This window comes from Lepidothrix coronata, unplaced genomic scaffold, assembly GCF_001604755.1.
Source record: "Lepidothrix coronata isolate B3197 unplaced genomic scaffold, Lepidothrix_coronata-1.0 Scaffold58, whole genome shotgun sequence".
Classification (NCBI taxonomy): Eukaryota; Metazoa; Chordata; class Aves; order Passeriformes; family Pipridae; genus Lepidothrix; species Lepidothrix coronata.
This window is the reverse complement of record NW_016690238.1, coordinates 1285365-1305803: the sequence shown is the minus strand read 5'-3', so window position 1 is coordinate 1305803 and position 20439 is coordinate 1285365. Positions and strand designations below refer to the sequence as shown.

The 20439-nt window shown below is 45.7% G+C and overlaps 1 protein-coding gene across 10 annotated transcripts in view; it reads right to left on the bottom strand.

Annotated features, from left to right (window-relative positions):
- The window catches only part of NEO1 (neogenin 1), a 170899-nt gene that overhangs the window by 3700 nt on the left and 146760 nt on the right, over positions 1 to 20439 (bottom strand). For 4 of the 10 annotated variants that reach the window (XM_017816784.1, XM_017816788.1, XM_017816789.1 and 1 more), the window contains exons 18-27: positions 19122 to 19260; positions 16641 to 16748; positions 14103 to 14297; positions 9712 to 9780; positions 8813 to 8960; positions 6974 to 7212; positions 6361 to 6453; positions 3272 to 3430; positions 1561 to 1815; positions 922 to 1058 (exon numbers count right to left, since the gene is read on the bottom strand). In XM_017816784.1, coding sequence (XP_017672273.1) covers positions 922 to 1058; positions 1561 to 1815; positions 3272 to 3430; positions 6361 to 6453; positions 6974 to 7212; positions 8813 to 8960; positions 9712 to 9780; positions 14103 to 14297; positions 16641 to 16748; positions 19122 to 19260 — 1542 coding nt within the window. Of the gene's footprint in view, positions 1 to 917; positions 1059 to 1560; positions 1816 to 3271; positions 3431 to 6360; positions 6454 to 6973; positions 7213 to 8812; positions 8961 to 9711; positions 9781 to 13403; positions 13437 to 14102; positions 14298 to 16640; positions 16749 to 19121; positions 19261 to 20439 lie in introns of all 10 variants that reach the window. The other 6 variants (XM_017816783.1, XM_017816785.1, XM_017816786.1 and 3 more) reach the window with 3 other exon arrangements.

Genomic DNA, 20439 nt, shown 5'->3' with positions numbered 1-20439 from the left:
AAATCACTACCTAACCCTAAACCCCTTAATTCAAATTATAATTTAATTTTCAAAACTCATACTTAAACTAGCAATTTAATTTAACTAGTATTTAGTGTGCTGACTCTACCTTGTACTAATTTATCAATGAACATATTTATTAATGGCTCTATTTGAATATTACCAATGTATTGATGGATAAACTAATTAGTAAGGGTTTGGTACTGACCAAACAAAACAAATAAAGCAGGAGTGACATCTAGACAGAAGGGCAAAAGGGCACCAGATCAAGTTTCTAGACCAGCAAACGCAGAAAGAAAATCAAGAGGGCAACAAAAACATGTGACAAATGAAAAGGACAATGAGGAAAAAAAGTAAAATAAATTCAAAATAATCATTTCCTGTAGCAGTGATCAGAGCTAATACCTGTGTGATACTGAAGACAATATATGATTCTAGTGATCCAGTAGCTACTGGAGAAACTTCTTGGCTTGCAATTTGAAAGGAAAACAGCTCTTCCAGTGCCTCCCACCCAAAACATCCTCAACATCCTTAGCAGATACTCCCAAAAGCAGCCCAACAGGTGTTTGCATCTTTCCCAAAAGTCAGAACACTTTCACAGAGAGTCTACAAACATATTTGGGATGATGCTTAAAACATGTTGGCATTAGTGCCAAATGTTCCACGTGCAGTGACACTGGGAATGCTCTGCAGCAGCAGGGCTGTAACAGGACCCTGCCCTGTGCAGAAGGTGCTTCTCCTGTACTTTTTATATGGATTCACAGGCAATGGAGGTGTTGGAAGTTTGGAGCCTTGTGACCTTCTGCCTTTGAAAGCGTCAGTGCAGAATTCCAGAAGTTTCCAAGTGTGACACAAATAAGGAGAGCCCTCCCCCCAGTCTGTGAGCACTGCAAGGCCAGGCCTGGCAGTGGAAGTACCTACGCTTTCCGAGTCCTCCAGCATCCGGGTGGTCTCCTGCACGTCGGGGGCACTGGGAACGACCACGGGCATGGGAGGGCGAGTCCTTCCCAAAGTTCCGATGGACGCGGTCTTCACCGAGTGAACGGGGTGGGTGGGAGCTGGAAACCAATGGTCAGAGAGTCAGGCCTCAGGGAATTGGTTCTTGGGCTTAATCAGAAAGGAAGAGAATAAGAACGGGGGGAACGGCCTTAAACTGAAGGAGGGCAGGGTTAGATGGGATATTGGGAAGGAATTCTTCCCTGTGAGGCCCTGGCACAGGTTGCCCAGAGAGGCTGGAAGTGTCCAAGGCCAGGCTGGATGGGTTGGATGGCAGGAGTGGGACTGGACGAGCTTTAAGGTCCTTCCAACCCAAACCATTCTATCATGATTCTATGATGAGAAAGATTGTATTAGAGGAAAGTGAACACTTAAACTTTGGAGCGTTGGATCCGAATTTTTGTCCAATTTATTTACGTACAGAAAAAGGCCCTGAAATGACACCGACAGAACTCACTGCAGCCTCTGACACACTGCCTTGGATGCCCAACTCCACCCCCCGCCCCTCAAGGACCTTCCCTGTTAAAACCCCCCAGTTTTGGCAGCGGTGCCCGTCCCCCTCACCTTGCTGGGTCAGCAGGGGGGTGCTGGGCAGGGCAGGGTCGTAGGAGGCCCCGGCCGGGGGCACCGCGGGCACCGCGAAGCTCTTGAGCGGGTGTGACGGGCGGACGTGGGCGGTGGGCAGGCCCTGGGCAGGGTCCTCCTCCTGGGCAGTGCCCAGGTACGAGCCCGTGGAGCCCTCGGGGTCCTGGTGGTCGGTGCCCGGCGGGGCTGAGGGCGCCGGCAGCGTGTCCGTGCTGGGCGTGTTCCGGACGGACTCTGCAACACACACACTGCAGTTACTGGCTGCTCAGAAACGGCCTCTGGGGCACATGGAAACACAGCAGGCTACTGGGAAGCACCTTTTCCAGAGTCACTGTTACAGGCTACTGAGGGAATTCAGATATAACCCCAGTTCTGTGTGACTGCCCTGTTTTACAGTGAACGATGGCTCTCTAGTAATACGAGCTGAGAACTGAATGATTCCACACCCCCACCAAGAGCAAATCAACAGTTCTGCACTGAAACAGCTCCATGGAGAAAGCTCTCAGATAAACAGCAGAGAACACAAACCTTCGTTCTCCTTCTGCCCTTGAGCATCTCATAGTACTGGCATTTGTAACTAAATCTGTAATTTAAGGTTCACACCAAGCACTAGTGCAGACACAGGAGCCTGAGTTTTTTCTGAGACAGGCTTGAAATCCATTTACCTGGAGTCACAGGATGGTTTGAGTTGGAAGGGATCTTAAAGATCATTTAATTCCATCCCCTGCTATAAGCAGGGACACCTTCCATTATCCCAGGTTGCTCCAAGCCCCATTCAACCTGGCCCTCAACACTTCCAGGGATGGAGCAGCCATAGCTTCTCTGGGCAACCTGTGCCAGGGCCTCACCACCCTCACAGGGAAGAACTTCTTCCTAAGAATTTCTTCCTACTTGCTGAAAGCTCAAGCTCAAATGAAATCCCAGGCTTGCTGTGTTTGCAGCAGGCTCCACGCTGACCTAAGAGAACAATGAGATGGTATCTTACATTCAGGGCGTCGTGATCCTACTTGGAGCACAGGCAAGAAAGGATCTGGATTGTGGGAGCTGTCACTTCACTGGTATAAACCTCTGCCTCTCACATATTGCCTCCCTGTGTCCTTGCAGCCTCAGGAATTGTTCTCATAAGGAAACACTTTTGGCTACGACACCTTAGATGGTTGACCTTAAGCTAGAAAAGCTCAGATTTCCCTCCAACTTGACATTTTACCCATGTGCAATTTAGCAACAGTGTGGCTTCAGAAATCTTCAGAGCACTGGAGACATTGCAGAAACTACTGCAATTCATTGTGCTTCAGGCCTGAAAATACTGCATGGAAATCACCCCCATTTTCTGTGTCCTTCAGGAAGGTTAACAAATGTCAGCTCTCGGTAGCCAAGACTGGACCTTTCTCCTCTCTTGGTTTGAAATAGTACAAACTAGGGAAAAAGTTACCACATTAAGTAGCTCAGATTTAATCTGGTGTTTCAGGGCTGAAGGCTTTAGCATAAGGGAGCCTCCTGTTTGTTCATGTGCCTCAAGGATCTGCACAAGTAAGCTCAACCTGTCCAGGATTTTGTCTGCACTTACACCCACGTCCTTAAACCTCATGGAGCACCACAGTGGGGACTGACCGAGTTTCAGGCTTTGATTTCCACATGTTTCGCTCCCGGTTCCATGAAAGCAACACACCCCTGGTGGTTTGTGTCTCACCTGTGGAATTGGCCCTGTCTGAGTGGGACAAGGCTGTGCCCAGGGGCCAGGGGCTGGGCTGGTGGTGGAGGTAGCTGCGGGTTGGAGAGGCGAGGCTGCCGGAGTGGAAATGGTGGTGGGGGTTATCGAGTGAATGGATGGGATGAGCACTAATCACAGCTGTGGATGAACACAAGACAGAGAAACACTTAACACACACACAGTGTTTGTGGACTGAAAGGCACCACACCCCTCCCTTCCCCACACAGCCACTCAGCAGGGGAGCCAGACCCTCAGCTGGTTCACAATCCACCTTAAACTCCTGGGTCATCAGACCCGAGTCATGTACAGGACAAAAACATCACCTGATTACAGGCCAAAAAGCAGTACCAGCAATTTAATTCACATCAGGATGCACCGTTTGATTTCAAGGAAGAGAAAAGTTCAGATGAAGAATAGAGAGAATATAGATCTACTATCCACATATAGTGTGTGTGTTAAAAAAGAAACAGCCCTTTGCTTCCTCATATCCTTCCAGGATTTTTGTATTTCAGTAGTCAAAGAAGGAGCTCACTTGGTACACACCATTACTGCAAATTATGCTAAAATGGAAGAGACTGAATTATCCTAAATTAGTACCTAAGAGGTAAATAACTAGATCTGAGTGCTCCAGTTGGGGGGAAGCCATGGGAAGGTGTCTGCAGGCTCAGAGTTAAACACACGGAATGGTCCTGGTGGTGCTTCCTGAGAAAGGGCCTCACATACCACTGTGAGCCTCCTGTGGAGCTTCTGCAAAGCCTAAATGACATTATATTAATGTTTCCAGTTACTATAAAACATAAACCTACTGCTGGAGGCCCTCAGAGCTCTTGAAAACAGGATAAAAAGTCAAAGTCACTAAAACAACCTCAAGCCCTGAGGCACCAGCAGACCTTGCACCTCCTTCCTCATCCCACCCACCCCAGCCAGCTGTGCCTGGGCCTGGTTTGTTCTCCCTGGGCAAGGCAATGGCTAAGAAAGAGAGGGAATCAGCCAGGCTTTTCCAGGGAACACAGCAGGACTGGCATCACAAAGGGCTGTCAGAGCCGGGGCTGGTGCTGCAGGGAAATCACATCCATGGCTGTATCTGCCACAATTATCACATCAGCCTGAACACAACCAGCAGGTACAACTGGAATTACTGCCTCCCAAAAATGTGTATCATCCTGTGTGGGACTGATATGTAGGTTGTTGAGTGTCTTTGCTGTGAGTTTTTCCTTTGCTACACTGTTTTTATGGAGCATCTTGTGATCCTGTATGAGTTTATCTTATCCTGTGTGTGTCCAGTGCTGCATCCCATTTAGAGAAAAACACTTAGGAGAGTGCAAGGTAACACTTATTGCTGCCTCAATCTGTTATGGGGTCACCCAGGTCTGCCTCCATTATGTCCTAGTGCCTGGCATGGGACAGGAACTCAGCAGAATCCCACAGCTCAGTGTCCCTGTGGGACACCGCGTCTGACACAAATCAACTTGGAAGGAAGTAATCAGAGTAAGGATTATTAGTGTAAAACTGCATCCTCTGCTCCCTCCTTGTACATGGAAAAAATGGGAGACAACGAGGAACATCAGACTGCTTATTGTAAAACCAAGAAAAAAGATGCTATTCTTGTAAAAAGGTTGTAGAACAAGGAAACAGTTGAAAATTCACAAACTGGGCTTATCAGGTCACCAGGACACTTGAAAAAGCAGGTAGAGAGGAAGAAAACAGAGTGCTCACTTCAGGTAATTAAAGCAAAAAGTTATAAAGTGGAAACAGAAGGGACTAATCTGAAATCATTCCTTATTAACCCAAGGGGCTGTGGCAGCAGTTCCCTGGCTACAGGTGGAACATGAACACACAGAGCTCAGAGAAGTCTAAAGCTCAGCCCAGGGGAGCTCAGTGTAATTTCACTTCCCAGTTCTGTCCATGCACGTTGACTCCTGTGTTCTCCTGTGCTTGTTACTTGTGTTCTCACACAGGGTTTCAGTCTGGCTGCTCAGAGGTTCAGCCAAGTCCCTTTCCATCTTGGAGTCCTCATTTCAAAACTAGATATATTGTTTAATTCTTAAAATATTTCATCACAATAATAGCAGTAGCTTTGGTACCAGAGAAGGATCACTGCAGGGGTAAACAGAGTCACCCAGAAAACAGTGAGCACAACTCCTGCAAAGGAAATCACTGATCTCAGAGTTTCAAGTCAGTAAATATGTCAATAAAGGGAACCAGCTGAATTTTCAAAAAGGCTCCACTCCAAAGGTCAAATATTAAGCTGCTGCTGAGGGAAGGCTCTTGTATGGACTGAAAGATGGTTACAGATACAAAACCAAGGAAGGGGCTTGATGGTGGATTATCAAGACAGAGGAGAGTGAGCAGCAGATTCCAAGTAGCAGTGCCAGCACTGGCTTTAATCAGTTTTCCTTCTCAGTGAGCAGACATGGAAGCAATCAGAGAAATCTTCCCATTTGTCAATAATTTTAAGGTCTCTGGGGTAGGCAAATGCCATTCTGGTGGCCAGGAGCTCCAGAAGGGCCTCCCAGGGCTGAGTGAGAGAGCAAAGATTCCAAGGAGCTCGTAGTAAAGTCAGAGGAGGCTCTGAGAATGGCAACTCAAGAGCTACAGGGGATGGAGCAGCTGCCTCATGAGGGGAGGCTAAAAACGTGGGACTGCTTGGGCTGGAGAGGAGAAAACCAGCAGCTGAGAACCTGCCGCAGATGGAGCAGCTCTCTGCAGTTCCTGTGGGACAGCTGGGCACTGGCAGAGTTCAGAGGGAACAGCTACAAAAAGCAGCCAAGCCCACAGGCTCTCCCTGGGAAGCACCAGAGTGGGGTGGACAGACACTGGACACACTCCTGACTCTCCCCCACTCCTCACTCCAGTGCAGCTGCTCCTTTTCCCCTTTTCCCTTAGTCTAACTCTGCCTTTCCCATAGGGGGCTCTGGGGCCTCCTCTGAGCTGCTCCCACTGCAGAGAGGCTGGAATTGCTCAGGAGCAGTGAGCAGGAAGGTGTGGGTGTCCCTGTTTGTGGCATCAGTGTGGCTGGTTTGGGCGCTCCCCACTCCAGGAGCGGGAATGGGGGGCTGGTGACTTACGCTGAGGTGGCTGAGAATCAAAAGGCATCATCATCTTGGGCCTCATCCCCCTCCTTCCTGCCAGCGTGGACATGCTGTCCTCGGACTCGTGTCCTGAGGGAGAGACACTGGGGTTACTGACCTGCAGCTCCTGTGGCACCTGAGCACTTCAACCCCCCTCTCTCTAGTTCTGTTTGCAGTTCTGTGAGTCACAACTGATAAAAACAGCTCTTTCATCCTCCACCAGGAGGTGAGAAGAGGACAGTTATTTGGTACTGGAGAAACTCTCCAGGCCCCAATACAAACTTGAACTTCTGGCACTGCAGCTGTGGGCTGAAAGGATGTCACACACAACTCTCAGGAGTTCATTTCAAAACCCTTGTTAGATGATGTTCCAATTACTAGCCAGTATTTACCAAGAGAAAATAATGATTTGACTCCTGGGCACTCAATTTCCTCACTACAACATGTGATCCATCCTTTTTAGGGAGTCTTAGAAACTAGGAACGAACCCAATTCACTACTTGAAAAATGAGAACAAAAGAGAGTAACTAATATCTCAATAAAGTGATTTCACCACTCAGAGTCAAATGTATTTAACACCTCATGGCCAAAGCACTTGTTGATCTCTCACCTCTGTAGGAATTCCGCCTCTGATGGATATTGCTGTCCATGGAATTGTCAACTGGGGTGATGTCTTGGGAGTTGCGAGGGATTGGGGTGTCTGTCATGATGGGATTGGGATCTGGAGACTTATCAATGGGTTTGAGCTCCAGTCTCTCATGATGAATCCAAAGGTCAGGAGGCTTGACATCTTTGGAGTTCCCCTTGTACTTGTGGGAGCCATTCACTGATTTGCAGGCAGCACGTTTCCTGGGAGGGAAAACAAAGGAGATGTTCTCAGATGTTCTTAGGTGTCAGCCTCACCTGTTGAAAGGATTTCCCTCAGATCCTGTGTCCCTGAGCAGAACCTTCCCACCGGGCAGGGCGCTCTGAACTCTGCACACAAGCCCAGCCGACATCTCAAAGCACGTCCTGCAACTCTGATGCCATGAATTTGTCCCCAGCGGTCCCACATCCTGCAGCCCTGTGCTCTGCAGCCCAAGTCTGCACTGACAAAAACTGAGTTTGCAGTGCTTGTGGTTGTTAAGAGAACATTCCAGCCATGAAGTGAAGGTGCACCACGCTGTGCCCCTGCTCCGGGCTCAGCTCCAGCAAGAGCTGGAGAGGGAGGGTGCAAACAGCCAGTTATCCCAACAGGATGGTGAACACTGAGGATCAATGACACGAACATCACTTGCAGCACTGCTCAGACTGAGGAGCTTTTCATGGCTGTTGAACAGCAGCAGCAGGAACCTACGGTGAGGCAGAGATTTGGGACAGTGGAATTTGGGAAAAGGAAAACGTAGGGTTCTAGCACTGCCCTCCACACTTGCTCCTCACAAGGATGGGGGAAAGTGTTCCCTCTGGGTGACCCAACTGCTAGAACTGGCTCAGATATGGCTCAGTACCAGCGGGCAGAGCCTCCCACGGAGGTGACTCCCAGCCAGACGTGCTCCCACGTCCTGCCCTGACCCAGCTGAGCCCCTGGCACACAGTAGGAGTGACTCACTGCTGGGGGCTGCTGTGTAAGGGAGGTGCCATTTAGAAACTGAGGTTTCACAGGGCTGTTTCTGCTCTTTGAAAATCAAATGCATCTCTGGGGCACAGGCCCATCTGTGTTGCCCTCTCCCAAGCACATCCCCCAGCTGCCAGACATTCCCACATCCCTGCTCCCTCTCCTGAACAACTTGCATTTTTGCAGGATGGTTCAGCTTCAGCAAAGCAAGTGGAGATTATCTTCCAAGCCTAGCTTTTAAAAATCTGTTTTGCATAACAGCATCTTTTTAAACTTAAAATACAGCTTTCAGCTCTGGTCTTTCAAAGAACTTGCAGAAAGAACCTTCAGGAGCCTCTAAGTGGGAGCACTGCTGCTGTGGGCTTGATTCAGGTGCTCTAAATGAGGAAAGAATTCAGGTACACACCTATAGTATGGATTTTGGAGCACTTTCCTAAGGAGTCCAGCACCTGATTCAGATTCCACTCCAGTAATCTGTCTAAAAACTGGATATTATCATGCACAGCTTGTACACCAACTCCACACAGTGAAGGACATGCTGAGAGCAGGAGTGAGAAGCTGCCTGAGCTGTGGAGCTCTCCCAGCTCCAAAGAGATGGACTGGCTCCAGTTTGGAAACAATATTTTAAACAGCAGCTTCTCCTGAGAGAGGGGCAGGTGCAGGGACACACGAGAGCATTGCCCAGTTTGGGTGTGGACTCCTGATGGTTGGTAACTCTGGAACATGGATTAGGAAAAACGGACCTTCACCATCTACAGCCTGGAAGACTTAAAGGAATAAACACTACAGCATGATCAAGAAAAGATGAGGTGCCAGGATGAGGTGGGACAGGCAGGGCAGGGCAAGGGCTGTTACTTTTTCTGGTGCGAGGTCGTGCGGCGGGTGCAGAAGACGGCGACGATCACCACGACCACGATGGTGATCACCCCCACGGACACGATGATCACCAGGAGCATGTTGCTGTCCAGGGGAGAGGTAGGACTTCCATGGGGACTGTTACTGCCTGTGAGGGTTTGAGATGGGAGAAAGGGGTTATTTACTGCATAGAAAAAGCAAGGAATGCAAACCAAAGGTGTCTGGCATCCTATAGATGGGCAGGATGAGATGGTTGGTCTGCCTGGATCTCTGGGAAGTGCTTATTTTTCTGTCATTTGTCACCTGTGCTTCTGTACAATTGTTGAGCTATAAGAGGATTTATAGATCCATTCCCAACCAGGCCTATCAAAACCTAAGTTCAGCCAACTCAAATAGTTACCATATAGAAATTCAACAGTTAGTCTAAGGAGAGTTATTCTGGGATCTTGCTAAAACCCCCATACCACAGGCACCCCCTTAGAGCCAGAAACCACCACACTCAGTATGAGAATCCTAAAGGAGTCACTTTGCCCTGAAAGAATAATTTTATCAAACACTACTGAGCGTTACCTCAGGGCAAGGTGTCCCCAACAGCAACCAGGGGAAGGAGGAACAGGAGGTTTTTCCTTCCTAATATGTTCCTACTGAAATAATTGTCCACTTGTGCACCACAGCAGCCCTTTAAAACTCCATGGGAAGCAGATCTGCTCATGGGAATGCCTGGAGAGTTTTGCCAGACACTCCAGGCAGGAGCACCACAGCAGGAGTGTTACAGGACTTACTGAGTGGGAACAACTGTGGAGAAAAGTTATGGAACAGATGCCAGGAGTGTTTGCTGGGTGAAAGACCAAAGGGAAATGAAACACATGGAAACGGAAAAGCTTTGCAGCAACACTCACCTCCAAGGGGGGGTTTGTAGTCCGGTCCTAAGTCCACTGGGCGACTTCCCTTCCCTGCAGATCCCGAGGCTGAAAAGGCCGGATATGTTGGAATGTTACACACACACACACACACACACACTTTAGCACCTCTAAGTTTCTTTTAGAACTTCTCTATGCCCCCATGAACAGTTTTTCCCTCCTTTTCTCTCCCCACAACATGATTTGTCTTTGCACAGCACTTGCACTTCTCCAAGAAAAAAAACTTCTCCAGAAGAACTCTTCAATTGTTTCCTGAGTTATTCTTTTCCTAACTCAGCTCGGGAGACTCTACTAATAATCATTTTTAAAATGATAATAAAAATCATTTGCAGCAATGCACAGGTACATGTTGAGGCACAGGGCTTTGCCACACCTGGACTGAAACTGGAATTATCCAGGTTTCCTTTCCTAACACCCCATTACAGCCAGTGTGGGAGACTGGAAGTAAGTGGAGGATCCAAAGCACAGTAAATGTAATATTAGGGCCCAGCCTATCCATAAAAACCTGCTTTCAACCCCATTCTCTTCTGTTCAGAAGTGACAACGAAGCCTCACAAAACTGTTTTTGGTGAAACCCAAGGAAACCAATTCATTAGTTACATCCCAACCCTGGTTCTTTCCCTCTGTGCTTTCATTAAAATGCACTCAATGCAGAAATTGGTGAGAATACTATAGTGGGGGAAACGTTCAGCAAGGTGCAAAGAACACCTCTGGTTGCAGGAATCCAGAATATTTTGCACATTTTTACATTGTTCTACAAAAAAAGAAAACAAAAAACAAAAACCAAACTAACCAAGAAGTCAGGCAATTTGGCAGTTTCCCAATCAGGAGAAGGATTTTTTCAGTTAAAAATCCCCTTTAATCAAGAAGTAATAAGTGTTAAAGGATGTGTAACAAATGGAAACTGTGAACTTCAAGTCAGAGCCTGTAAATTAGTCACTGAAATCAAGACAAATGGCAAAACCAGCCAAAGGGAGCAGCAGGAATTCTGATTAAACCTGGGCAGGGTAATAAGGAGGAATGTTCTGTGTGTACAGCAGGAGTTCCAGTCTATAATGATGGAAAAGATGTATTGCAGGACAAATGTGCCATGAAAAAGACACATTGCACTTGCCAGGGCAGAGAGGACCCTGCACCCAGTGCTCTCCTTTTGAAGCACTGCACTAATAATCCTGCAGCAGCAAGGACAGAATTTTACAGCATTTTAAACAGCTCGTGTTTGATATATTTGTGTCTGGATGGTCACAGAACCTGCACTGAAAAGATGGGAAAAAACCCTAAATGAATCCTCTGGATCCCTGAACCTGGCACTGAGGAGCTGCTGGATCTTCCACCCAGAGAAGCTGCGGGAGAAGGGGGGAATAAAAATAACCAGCAGTATTTTAGAAGGACAATTAGACACCCTGAGCATTTCTAGTGCAGCAGCTGGAGCCTTAACACAGGTAAGACCATGGAAAAGGGGGTGGATAGGAGATGGTTCCTGCTTCATGCCCATCTTTCTGCTTTATGGAAAACAGGTATTTTCAAAAAACTAAATGTCAGACTATAAACATAGTTGGTAACAGTAACTATGCAGATATAGAATAATATATATAAAATATACTGGATTTAGGCTTCCCAAAAACATTTCACTGTGTCCTGTACAATCCTTTGTTAAAACAGCATCATAAAAAAGCAACATGGCACCCATTAACAAGATGAACTACACATTAACTGATAAGAATAAGAATTAGAATTGAAAAATCATTATTCATGAAGAACATTTCTAATGAGTTCTGCAAAGACCTGTGCTTGGCCAAGGGTAGTTCAATATCCTTAATAACACAAGGAAAGAGAAGGAAAATTATGCCCCTGAGTTTAACAGGTGACATAAAATCAGGGAACAGGGAAGAAGAGAGAGGATGTGCAGTGCCACCTGCACCTGCTCCCAGAGCTCACATCCTCCTGGGAACACCCTGAGGAATTTAGGATGAAATTTAGGCACCCAACCAAGATGCTTCTCAGTATCCAATTCCTAAAACCATAGATGAACAGTTTAAACCTTTAAATTCCAGAGAGTCCATCTCTTATGCAGTACAACCTATTCTAAGGAACAGTTTAGGACAGCATTTACTTGGAATTGTTTTTTATTTAGCTTGTGAATCTCCAGGTACGGGCAGCCACACAATGTCTGTGACTTCAGGATGGTTTTCCAAGGATCAGAGACCTTAATCTTTGCTTTTGGCCTAGGCCAGTGCAACTCCTTGAGGGCTGACAGCAACTGTCACTAAGTTCTGACACGAGCTCTGTGCTACCAAAGTGTGTGGAAAAACAGCATCATGTGCTTAGTACAGAAGAAAAACATTAAAGCAGGGAGAGAAAAAAAAAGACAGAACCATCAGGGCCAGAGAATCAACCCATTGTAGTTTGGGTCCTTCCCAGTCCTGAGGAACTTGCTGGCTCTTTCCTGAGAGTCCCAATTCAGTGATGCTGTCACAGAGCAGCTCTTCAGCTCCTTTCCTGCATTTCCTCCACCTTCTCCTTTCCTACACTTAAGCTGCTGCCATGATTTATAATCTCTGAGTGTTCCAAGAGGAAATCTGAAACAAAGCTCTATTGGCTTTTGTGATTTATAAATAATGGGATAAGAATTAATCAAATTTTACTAGAAGAACAAGTTACTTTAAGATGGATGGAAGATTCAGTTCTCTGCTGAAATGGGGTTAGAACAGGGCAGAATAGAAAACAGCAACTTTTCCCTAAAACCTTTTAACCTTCCCCAGTTCCCTCCCGCTGCACCTGGGCACGGATGGTGTCAGGGAGAGCAGCTGCTCACCCCCAGGCAGCCCAGATCCCAGATCCCAGCTCCCACCTCTGGCACAGGGGCTGCATATGAATTTCTTCCCTAATCCCCTCCTATCAGCAGTATTTGGTGCACAGGGGTAAAAGCATATTTAATAAATTACTGCTAAGTAACAAGTTGCAGAGCCAAGTCCAACCCTCTCAGCCCCTTTAGGATCTCTCTAATTGCAAGTCTAAGCTGTTTGCCAATGGCCTTTTAAACTCATCCCTTCAGACTAATTCTTCCCTTTTTATTGGGCTTGTAGGTTATTTGGAAGAAAGCAAGAACAGCCCTGGGACATTCACCTTTATAATTCCATGTAGGAAGCCTCAAAGCTCCCGTTTTCCAAGCAAACATTTTAAAGCCTTAAGGCTTTTAGGAGCTAATGCTGGGCTCCTGAGGAGAGTCTGGACTCCAAAGGAGCTGACAGACAGAATCTCTCCTGCACAAAGCTTTCCAGAACGAGCATCTTTGCCTTTCTTATGACAACAATCCTGGATGTGGAGCTCACAAGCAGCACTTGTGCTAATCAGAATCTGTTTGATCTCCACCCCCTCGTGCCGAGGTCCTGCAGCAACAGGCAGGGGCGGGATGGCCCATCCCTGCAGAAGGGTCCCCACCCACATGGCCCTTCATGGGACCCCTGACTACAGAGATCACTTTATATTCCCAACACCAGCCCACACACAGCACTCCCAGTTCTTCCACTATTAAAACCACAACAGGAACTCGCCCATTTCCAGTCAGAGCAGCAGATATTTGTTTCATTTAGAAAATGCAACAGCACATGGACAGCGAAACCAGGATGGGTGAAGGATGGAGTGAAGAGAAATGTTGGCTGTTCATTTACCTTGGTCATTGGGCATTTTATCTGAGGACTCAGCTATGGGGCAAGCACAGGGAGGAAAAAACAAGAGAGATCACAAGGCTTGAAGAGTGAGACAGAATTTCAAGTTTCGCACAGCACAGGCAGAGTGGCTACAGCTCCTTTCTGACCACCAATACTCACGTGGAGAAGTGCCCAGGGCCAGGTTGGACAGGGCTTGGAGTGGAAGGTGTCCCTGCCCATGGCAGGGGGTGGGACTGGATGATTATTAAGGTTCCTTCCATCCCAGTTCTATGATATGTTTCCACAGTGATAAACTCATAACTTTTTCTTTCTCCCCCCTGAGTACCTTTCTCAAGCTATCTCTCATTTGTACTATTTACCACCTACCCACCACCATCAGTTCTTGATTCAGGAGCCTGCTGTGTCCCATGAGTTCCCCCTGCACCACCCCAGTCCCAGGGAGCAGATGTGACAAAGTCCTGGAGTGTCACTGTAGCCAAACCTGGGTTTCTCATAACTAAGGAACCAAGAGCAGTCACAGCACCATGAACCAAAGAGCTGAGCACCACCTGCACAGGGATTAACTCCAGGCAAGAGCAAGACAACAGGGAGTTCCACTCTAACCCAACTCCAGCCTTTCCCAGTCTGTGTAAGCACCGACTGCACGCTCCTGGTGCTCGTCCTTCTGGAGGAGCTGTCGGGATCCAGGTGCCACTTTACCTTTGGGGGTTCTGAACTGCACGGCCTCGGACATGGGCCCCATTCCCTTGGAGTTCCGGGCCTGGATTTTGAAGTAATAGGGCGTGTCCAGGGTCAGCTCCTGGATCTGGTGGGTCAGTCTGTTCCCCACGACCGGCTCGATGACCCAGTCGTGGATCTCGGCGTTCACGTCTGTGCTGTAGTAGATGATGTATCCTGTTCCCAGGGAAGAGCAGGACAGTCACCAGATCGCACAGAAAATGAGGATTAGGGGCTTGCTAAGGGTGTTCTCACTTTTCCCAAGACTAAGAATGCATCCAGACACCAGCCACCCTTCCCATCTGTTACACAGCGAGAGGAAAAAAGCCCTTTAAAATATCATTTCTGAGCACTGTTCATTGCACATGGAGAAACTGCTCATTTCCACCTCCTTACCTATTTATAAGTAAAATAAGATAATGCTGTTGTTATCATAACATTCTCAAAGTATTACTATTATATTATTAATATATTATTATAATACATTATTTAAATAATGTTCAAACCACAAAACATTCTCATGCGCAGCTCAGCAACATGTGTTCAGTAGTTTATAATTATTTTATTTTCAGTGTATTAACCAAGTGTTAATGCACAAAACAGTGTTTTCCAGTGCATTAACAAAGATGACAATAATCTGAAGAGTACTGAGGTTGTCCTGCACAACCCAGGAAAAAAAGGTATGGGAGGAGTTTATGTTCTGTTATTGAAAAGCACTGCAATTGTAAAAATCAACATGAAGTAAAAGCTTTATAACTTTTTTTACATACGAAACACAAAGCCTCAGCATAAAATATATACTTGAACCAATATAGGTGTATATATATATTATTTATTATTTATTATTTATATTGTCTATATGCTATATTACAATAATATATTATAAATATTATAAATGATATTATACTTATGGTGCATATTATATTTATATATTATTATTTATATTATTTTATATTATTTATATTTATTTAGTATTTTACATCTATACTATACACACATATTTAATTTTTATATATATATGTATTGACAGTTCAAAGGACTATAGTGGCACAAGCAGTGAGTTAACTTATGACTGTCCTAATTATTCAGCGGGTTTAACGATGCACATCAGGAACCCAGCCTGGCCCAGCTCAGTATTCCAAATCCATCCCAACCACATCCAAGGGAGACGGGAGCTGCAAAGCCATGTATTCCACAGACAGGCTGCCCAGGGCATGGAATGACATCATCCCTCGGCTTTTACGGCACTACTCAATGCACAGAGTTAATGACTCATTAGTTAATGACTCATTAGTGGAGCCTGGAGCTGTCCCTCAGCCGGGGCTGTTCCCACCAGAGGGCACTCGACCCCCACATCCCAAAAACTGCCTCATTCCCTGGAAAAGGGAAGCTCATGCTTGGTGCACTCAAACTTACCAGTTAATTACTATTTTATTTGATGTTTTAACCTGCTGTTTATGCACAAACTGATAAGCACTGGATGCTTTTGTTCAACCTATGTGGGTAACTAAGGTTGCACTTCAGAGCAGACACTGCAAGGGCATTTTTTCCCAGGAAAATGGGATAATTTTGCTCATTTACCACGTGCAGGTAAGTGCTGGTCTCTGTATGTTGTTCCCCCTCTCCCCTGAGGGCCCTCAGTGTCGGATATTTGTGCCTGCCCTGCCTGAAGGCCCCTCACTGTCCACCACCAGCTGAGTCCTTTCACCTGCACTTCAGATAAAGGCTCTTTTTTCTCCACTCAAACCTTCCTTCTCACAAAGAGGAAACATCTTGCTGCCCTTTCCAAGGGATCTAATTCAATTCAGTCTCCTGTGCAGAACCTGGGCTCCAGTCCTGCCTAATCAGGTGATCCTGCACCGTGGTTAATTCTGAGCACAAACCCAAACCCATACACTGCAAACAATATGCCATTACAATCTGATTTAAGCTTAAAACCTGGCATAAAAACAAAGAAAAACGGAAGTGAATTATTTCAGAAAGCCCTTGGAAATGGGAATCCAAACAGAAATTACGGACAGGAATCAGGAATTATCACTTTCTGTACAGTGATTTATCCTACGTGGCAGTGATGCACTTAAAGGCAAATAACAGTTTACTCCTAATGGTTCTGTCAGGGGACTAATAAACTGGCTTTAAGTCTGTTCTGTGACACAAAAACGCCACTAAGATGACAAAGAGCACTGGGATGGCTTCTCCTAAATAAACCACTGATGGGCCAGAGGCATTATGGACAATTTCTGGAGGCCTGCTATTAGAACAGCACAATCTGAGGAAGGCAAAGGTTATGGAGATATTTAAACTTCCAATTATATTTCTGGTTCCACTCCAATTTCCCACTGCAGTTAGTTTAGATCTTAATATATTTTTACGGGGTACAAAAGTAAATAATTAATCTGAGCGGCTGCAGAGACTGACAGAGCAGATACAGAGCTCTGGGCAGCCCTGGGCTACAGGGAGGGTGGGACACGGCCCCAGGGTCGTGCAGCACCCCCTGGGCTGCCCCCCTGCCCTGCCCACCTGTGATCTTGCCGTTGGCCTCGGAGGGGGGCTGCCAGTTCACGATGATGGTCCGGGGTTTGCCCTCCTTGCTCACCACGGTCACGTCCTTGGGAGGGGAAGTGGGCACTGCAAACACACACAACCAGGCTGTCAGACCCACGGGGTACAAACAACACCCTCAGCACCCTGGATTTTTGTTTTAGATGAATGCAAGTTATTTTGGTTTGTTCTCTTTGATGTTAGTTTTATGAATCCACCACCTACTGTCGGGGTCTCACTGATTTACTCCATTCACTGGTGACCTGGAGTGCAGCACCTCCTTCCCAGATGGAGCTCCCCCTTCCCAAGGCACTGCTGTCACCACATGCTGTGATTCAGGACTGAATGAGCCCAGGTGTTCCCAAAAACAGGGATCTTTGGACAACTGAGGTCACTGACTTCTCACCTGAATTTCTTCGGTCATCAGAAAAATCATACAAACTCATGAAAGAAATACATTTTATTTAGGTAGGCACATGAAATATCTCCATATTTTCAGGTTTATGGTGGGACTGAGACCCAGAGGTTGTGGACTCCCATCTCTGGAAGTGTCCAAGGTCAGGCTGGACGGGGCTTGGAGCAACCTGGGATAGTGGGAAGTGTCCCTGCCCAGGGCAGGGGGTGGAACAAGATGGGCTTTAAGGTCCCTTCCAACCCAACCCCTTCTGAGTTCTATGACTCCAGAAATGCCAATTTACCATTTAAATCCAAATCAGCAAAGTAAATCCACCAGCAATTTCAAATCTGCAATTGCTGACTGACTTTCCTGAAGGATTATTTGTGATTTGGAAGGAAATCTGCACCACGGAAACATCTGAAAGGAAGAAATATTTGCTGACCACAACTGTCCAACCTTTTTCCTTGGGTTAACTTGGAGTAAATCCACCTTGGATATTGGATATACTAATACAATAATAGTAGCCCTGAGTGCTTGCAGTGCTTCCTGCATTTCAAGAGCTTTATTTAAGTTACCAATTAGAAATTCATCCCTCCATTCCTCTGAGATGGGCACCTGGTATCCCTCTGTGAGGAATAGGTGGGAACCAGGACAGCCAAAGCCCAAAAGTTACTGTAAATATTACCCCAAATACATAAAAAGAAGATTCAGAGGAAGAAAAATCAGGAAATCACTAACACTCAGCCCAGGATCCCATATTTTCCTTCATCATTAGTTGAGGAGCAAGTCCTACACAATGCTGCTACTCATGATATTCCAAAATAATGAGCTCAGGAATTTGGCCAGTCATACAAATCACAAGATCTTCTATGAGAAAATATATTTAGCCCTTTTTTCAATTTTTTTTCTTAGTTCCCAAGTTTTTAGGTCACATTTGCAAATATTGTCTATAACCACTTCAACTTGGGATTTCCTATTTAAATGCAACGAGACCTCCTGCATCACTGCTCGTGTGCTTTTTGAGGTTCAAATTCTCTGTCAAGGTCTTTATCTCTGCAAATTTTATAGTCCCTGCCCTTGGTGTAGAGTTATGGGTGAGGATTGTATGTGTGTCAGCAAAAATAGCAAAGAGAGTGTTTTAACCTGGGAATAGTCACTGGGATGGGAAAGGAGCCTCAGCCCAGAGCTGGTCCCACATCATGGAATTCCCTCCAAAAACCACAACAGTGTTTTCAAAAGCAACTGAAGCTCAAGAATGGTTTATGGGACTTCAGAGTAAGTTCAGAGATTTCAGATTTTATCCAGGTTTTGCTTTTTCTCATGCCTTGTTACAGAACATTTGGGAGCTCTCACTAATTCTTTGCACGCTTGATTTTTTGGCTGTATTTTAATTTAGCATAAGAACTCCAGGCTCATTTGGATGGGCTTTTTGTCCTTTACAGTTCATCTAAAGAGAAACCTAAGCATAATAACCAGCAAATTTAATTGCACAAAGTTCATTTAACACTGCAGGATAAAAAGAGCTAATGAGGGGCAGGTCGGGGGAGAGGGTCTGGCCCTCACAGTTACTCCGTGGGCCCAAGGTTTTCCTTGGCAGCTATAAAACCTTTTCTGTTCTGAACAGGAATTTAGGGCTCATTTGGATGTCTTAATTCCTACTGTGATTTTTTTGTCTTCATTTGCCTCATGGACCTCCTCGCTCTGTCATAATTATCATCACACAGCAAATTTTAATTATTATTAGCTGAAGTATTTTCTTTGTATTTGCTATTAACGTGCTCTTTTTGAGACGTTTCAAGCACACACTTTATTCTCTCCTGCCCATGAATTGTGGTACATTATTCATCACTTCTCTGTAATTTGATGTAAATTCTCCTGCATGCAATCATCCCTTGGAATTTTGAAGTATGTTGTTGTTTTTTTAATCAGAATTTCTGACTAAACTATTCAGAAGAACAGCCCCCCCCCAGCAAGTATCATCAGCAGAATCATTTAAAAACCAGAAAGCTGGCAGACCTGGCTTGATTTCTTTCTGCTCAGCCCTCCCAGAAACCCAGCAGTACCTAGTTCAAAGGTGGTCCCATGTGCTGTCATGCTCCAGGTGCTGGATCTGCGGCCCTTGGTCACCATCACCGAGAACTCGTACAGGGTGTTGGGCTTCAGCCCCGTCACCAAATAGCTCAGGGTGGTGGCATTGGCAGTCTGAAAGAAAGGCAAGTGTCAGGAACTGCTGAGCCATCAGTCACAGCTCTCAGGTGTCTCCAACATTTCCACAACCACAGCCATTAATTCCGGGAGGTTTCTCCTCTCTCATGTAAATTCCTCAATCAAGGATTAACGTGCAGTTGTTTTGCCCTCAACTGGAGGTTCTTCCTGCAATCAGCACGAGATTTAATAGCAGTCAATTATAAATTAAGAAAGGCAATACAAGGTCCAGGGCCCACTTGTTATGCAGTGGCTAAATCACTGTTTACCTGGGGGGCTAATTTCCAGCATTTCATTAACTGGGGAAAACAATAAGCCCAGCTAATAACAATCCTGATTGAAACCTGGAGCTGCCTCCCAAATTCCTGCAGCATTTTCAGGACATTCGTAAATATAATAAACAATCAACTAAAGATACACTGGAAAGACGTGAAGAGAACGAAGCTTTACTAATACACAGACTTTTTCCAGAACAAAATGGTTATCTAGGATCACACACAAAAACTACACATTTATTGAACAGAAATTTTAGAATTTCTAAGTAGGAATTTCTATAGAGAATTTCTATTATAGAAGATTTTACTAATTCTTTGCACACTTGATTTTTTGGCTGTATTTTAAAAAGAACTCCAGGCTCATTTGGATGGGCTTTTTGTCCTTTACACTTCATCCACAGGGAAACCTAAGCATAATAAGCAGTGAATTTAATTGCACTAAGTTCATTTAACACTGCAGGTTGTTATACATAAATAGTGGAATTTGTAACTCGGCCATTTTTAAATATCTGGTATTTGCTATACGTGGCTTGAACATCAACAGAATGCACTGGAGGCTGTGGGAAGAAAAAGGAAAGTGTATTTACAGATATGTATATTCCTTACCTTGACCTGCAGTGATCTAAACATGGAATTAAAGAGTTGTTTCAGTCTTTGACAGGGCCAACAACTGGGTACAGCCACTGCCTCCAAAAACAACACCTCCAGCTAATTAATTTTCAAGGTAAAGGCACATTTCTTGGGGGCTCTGTGAGTAACACAGTCCAAATTCTGCAAAGAAAACCCTGATTTGTCAAGTATCAGGGAGAGCCTTTTTCTCTTACCCTGGCTGGAAGTTCAGGAATTGTGATCCAAGGGATGACTGTGGTTTGTGCCAAGTATTTTGCTCCTTCACCAACAT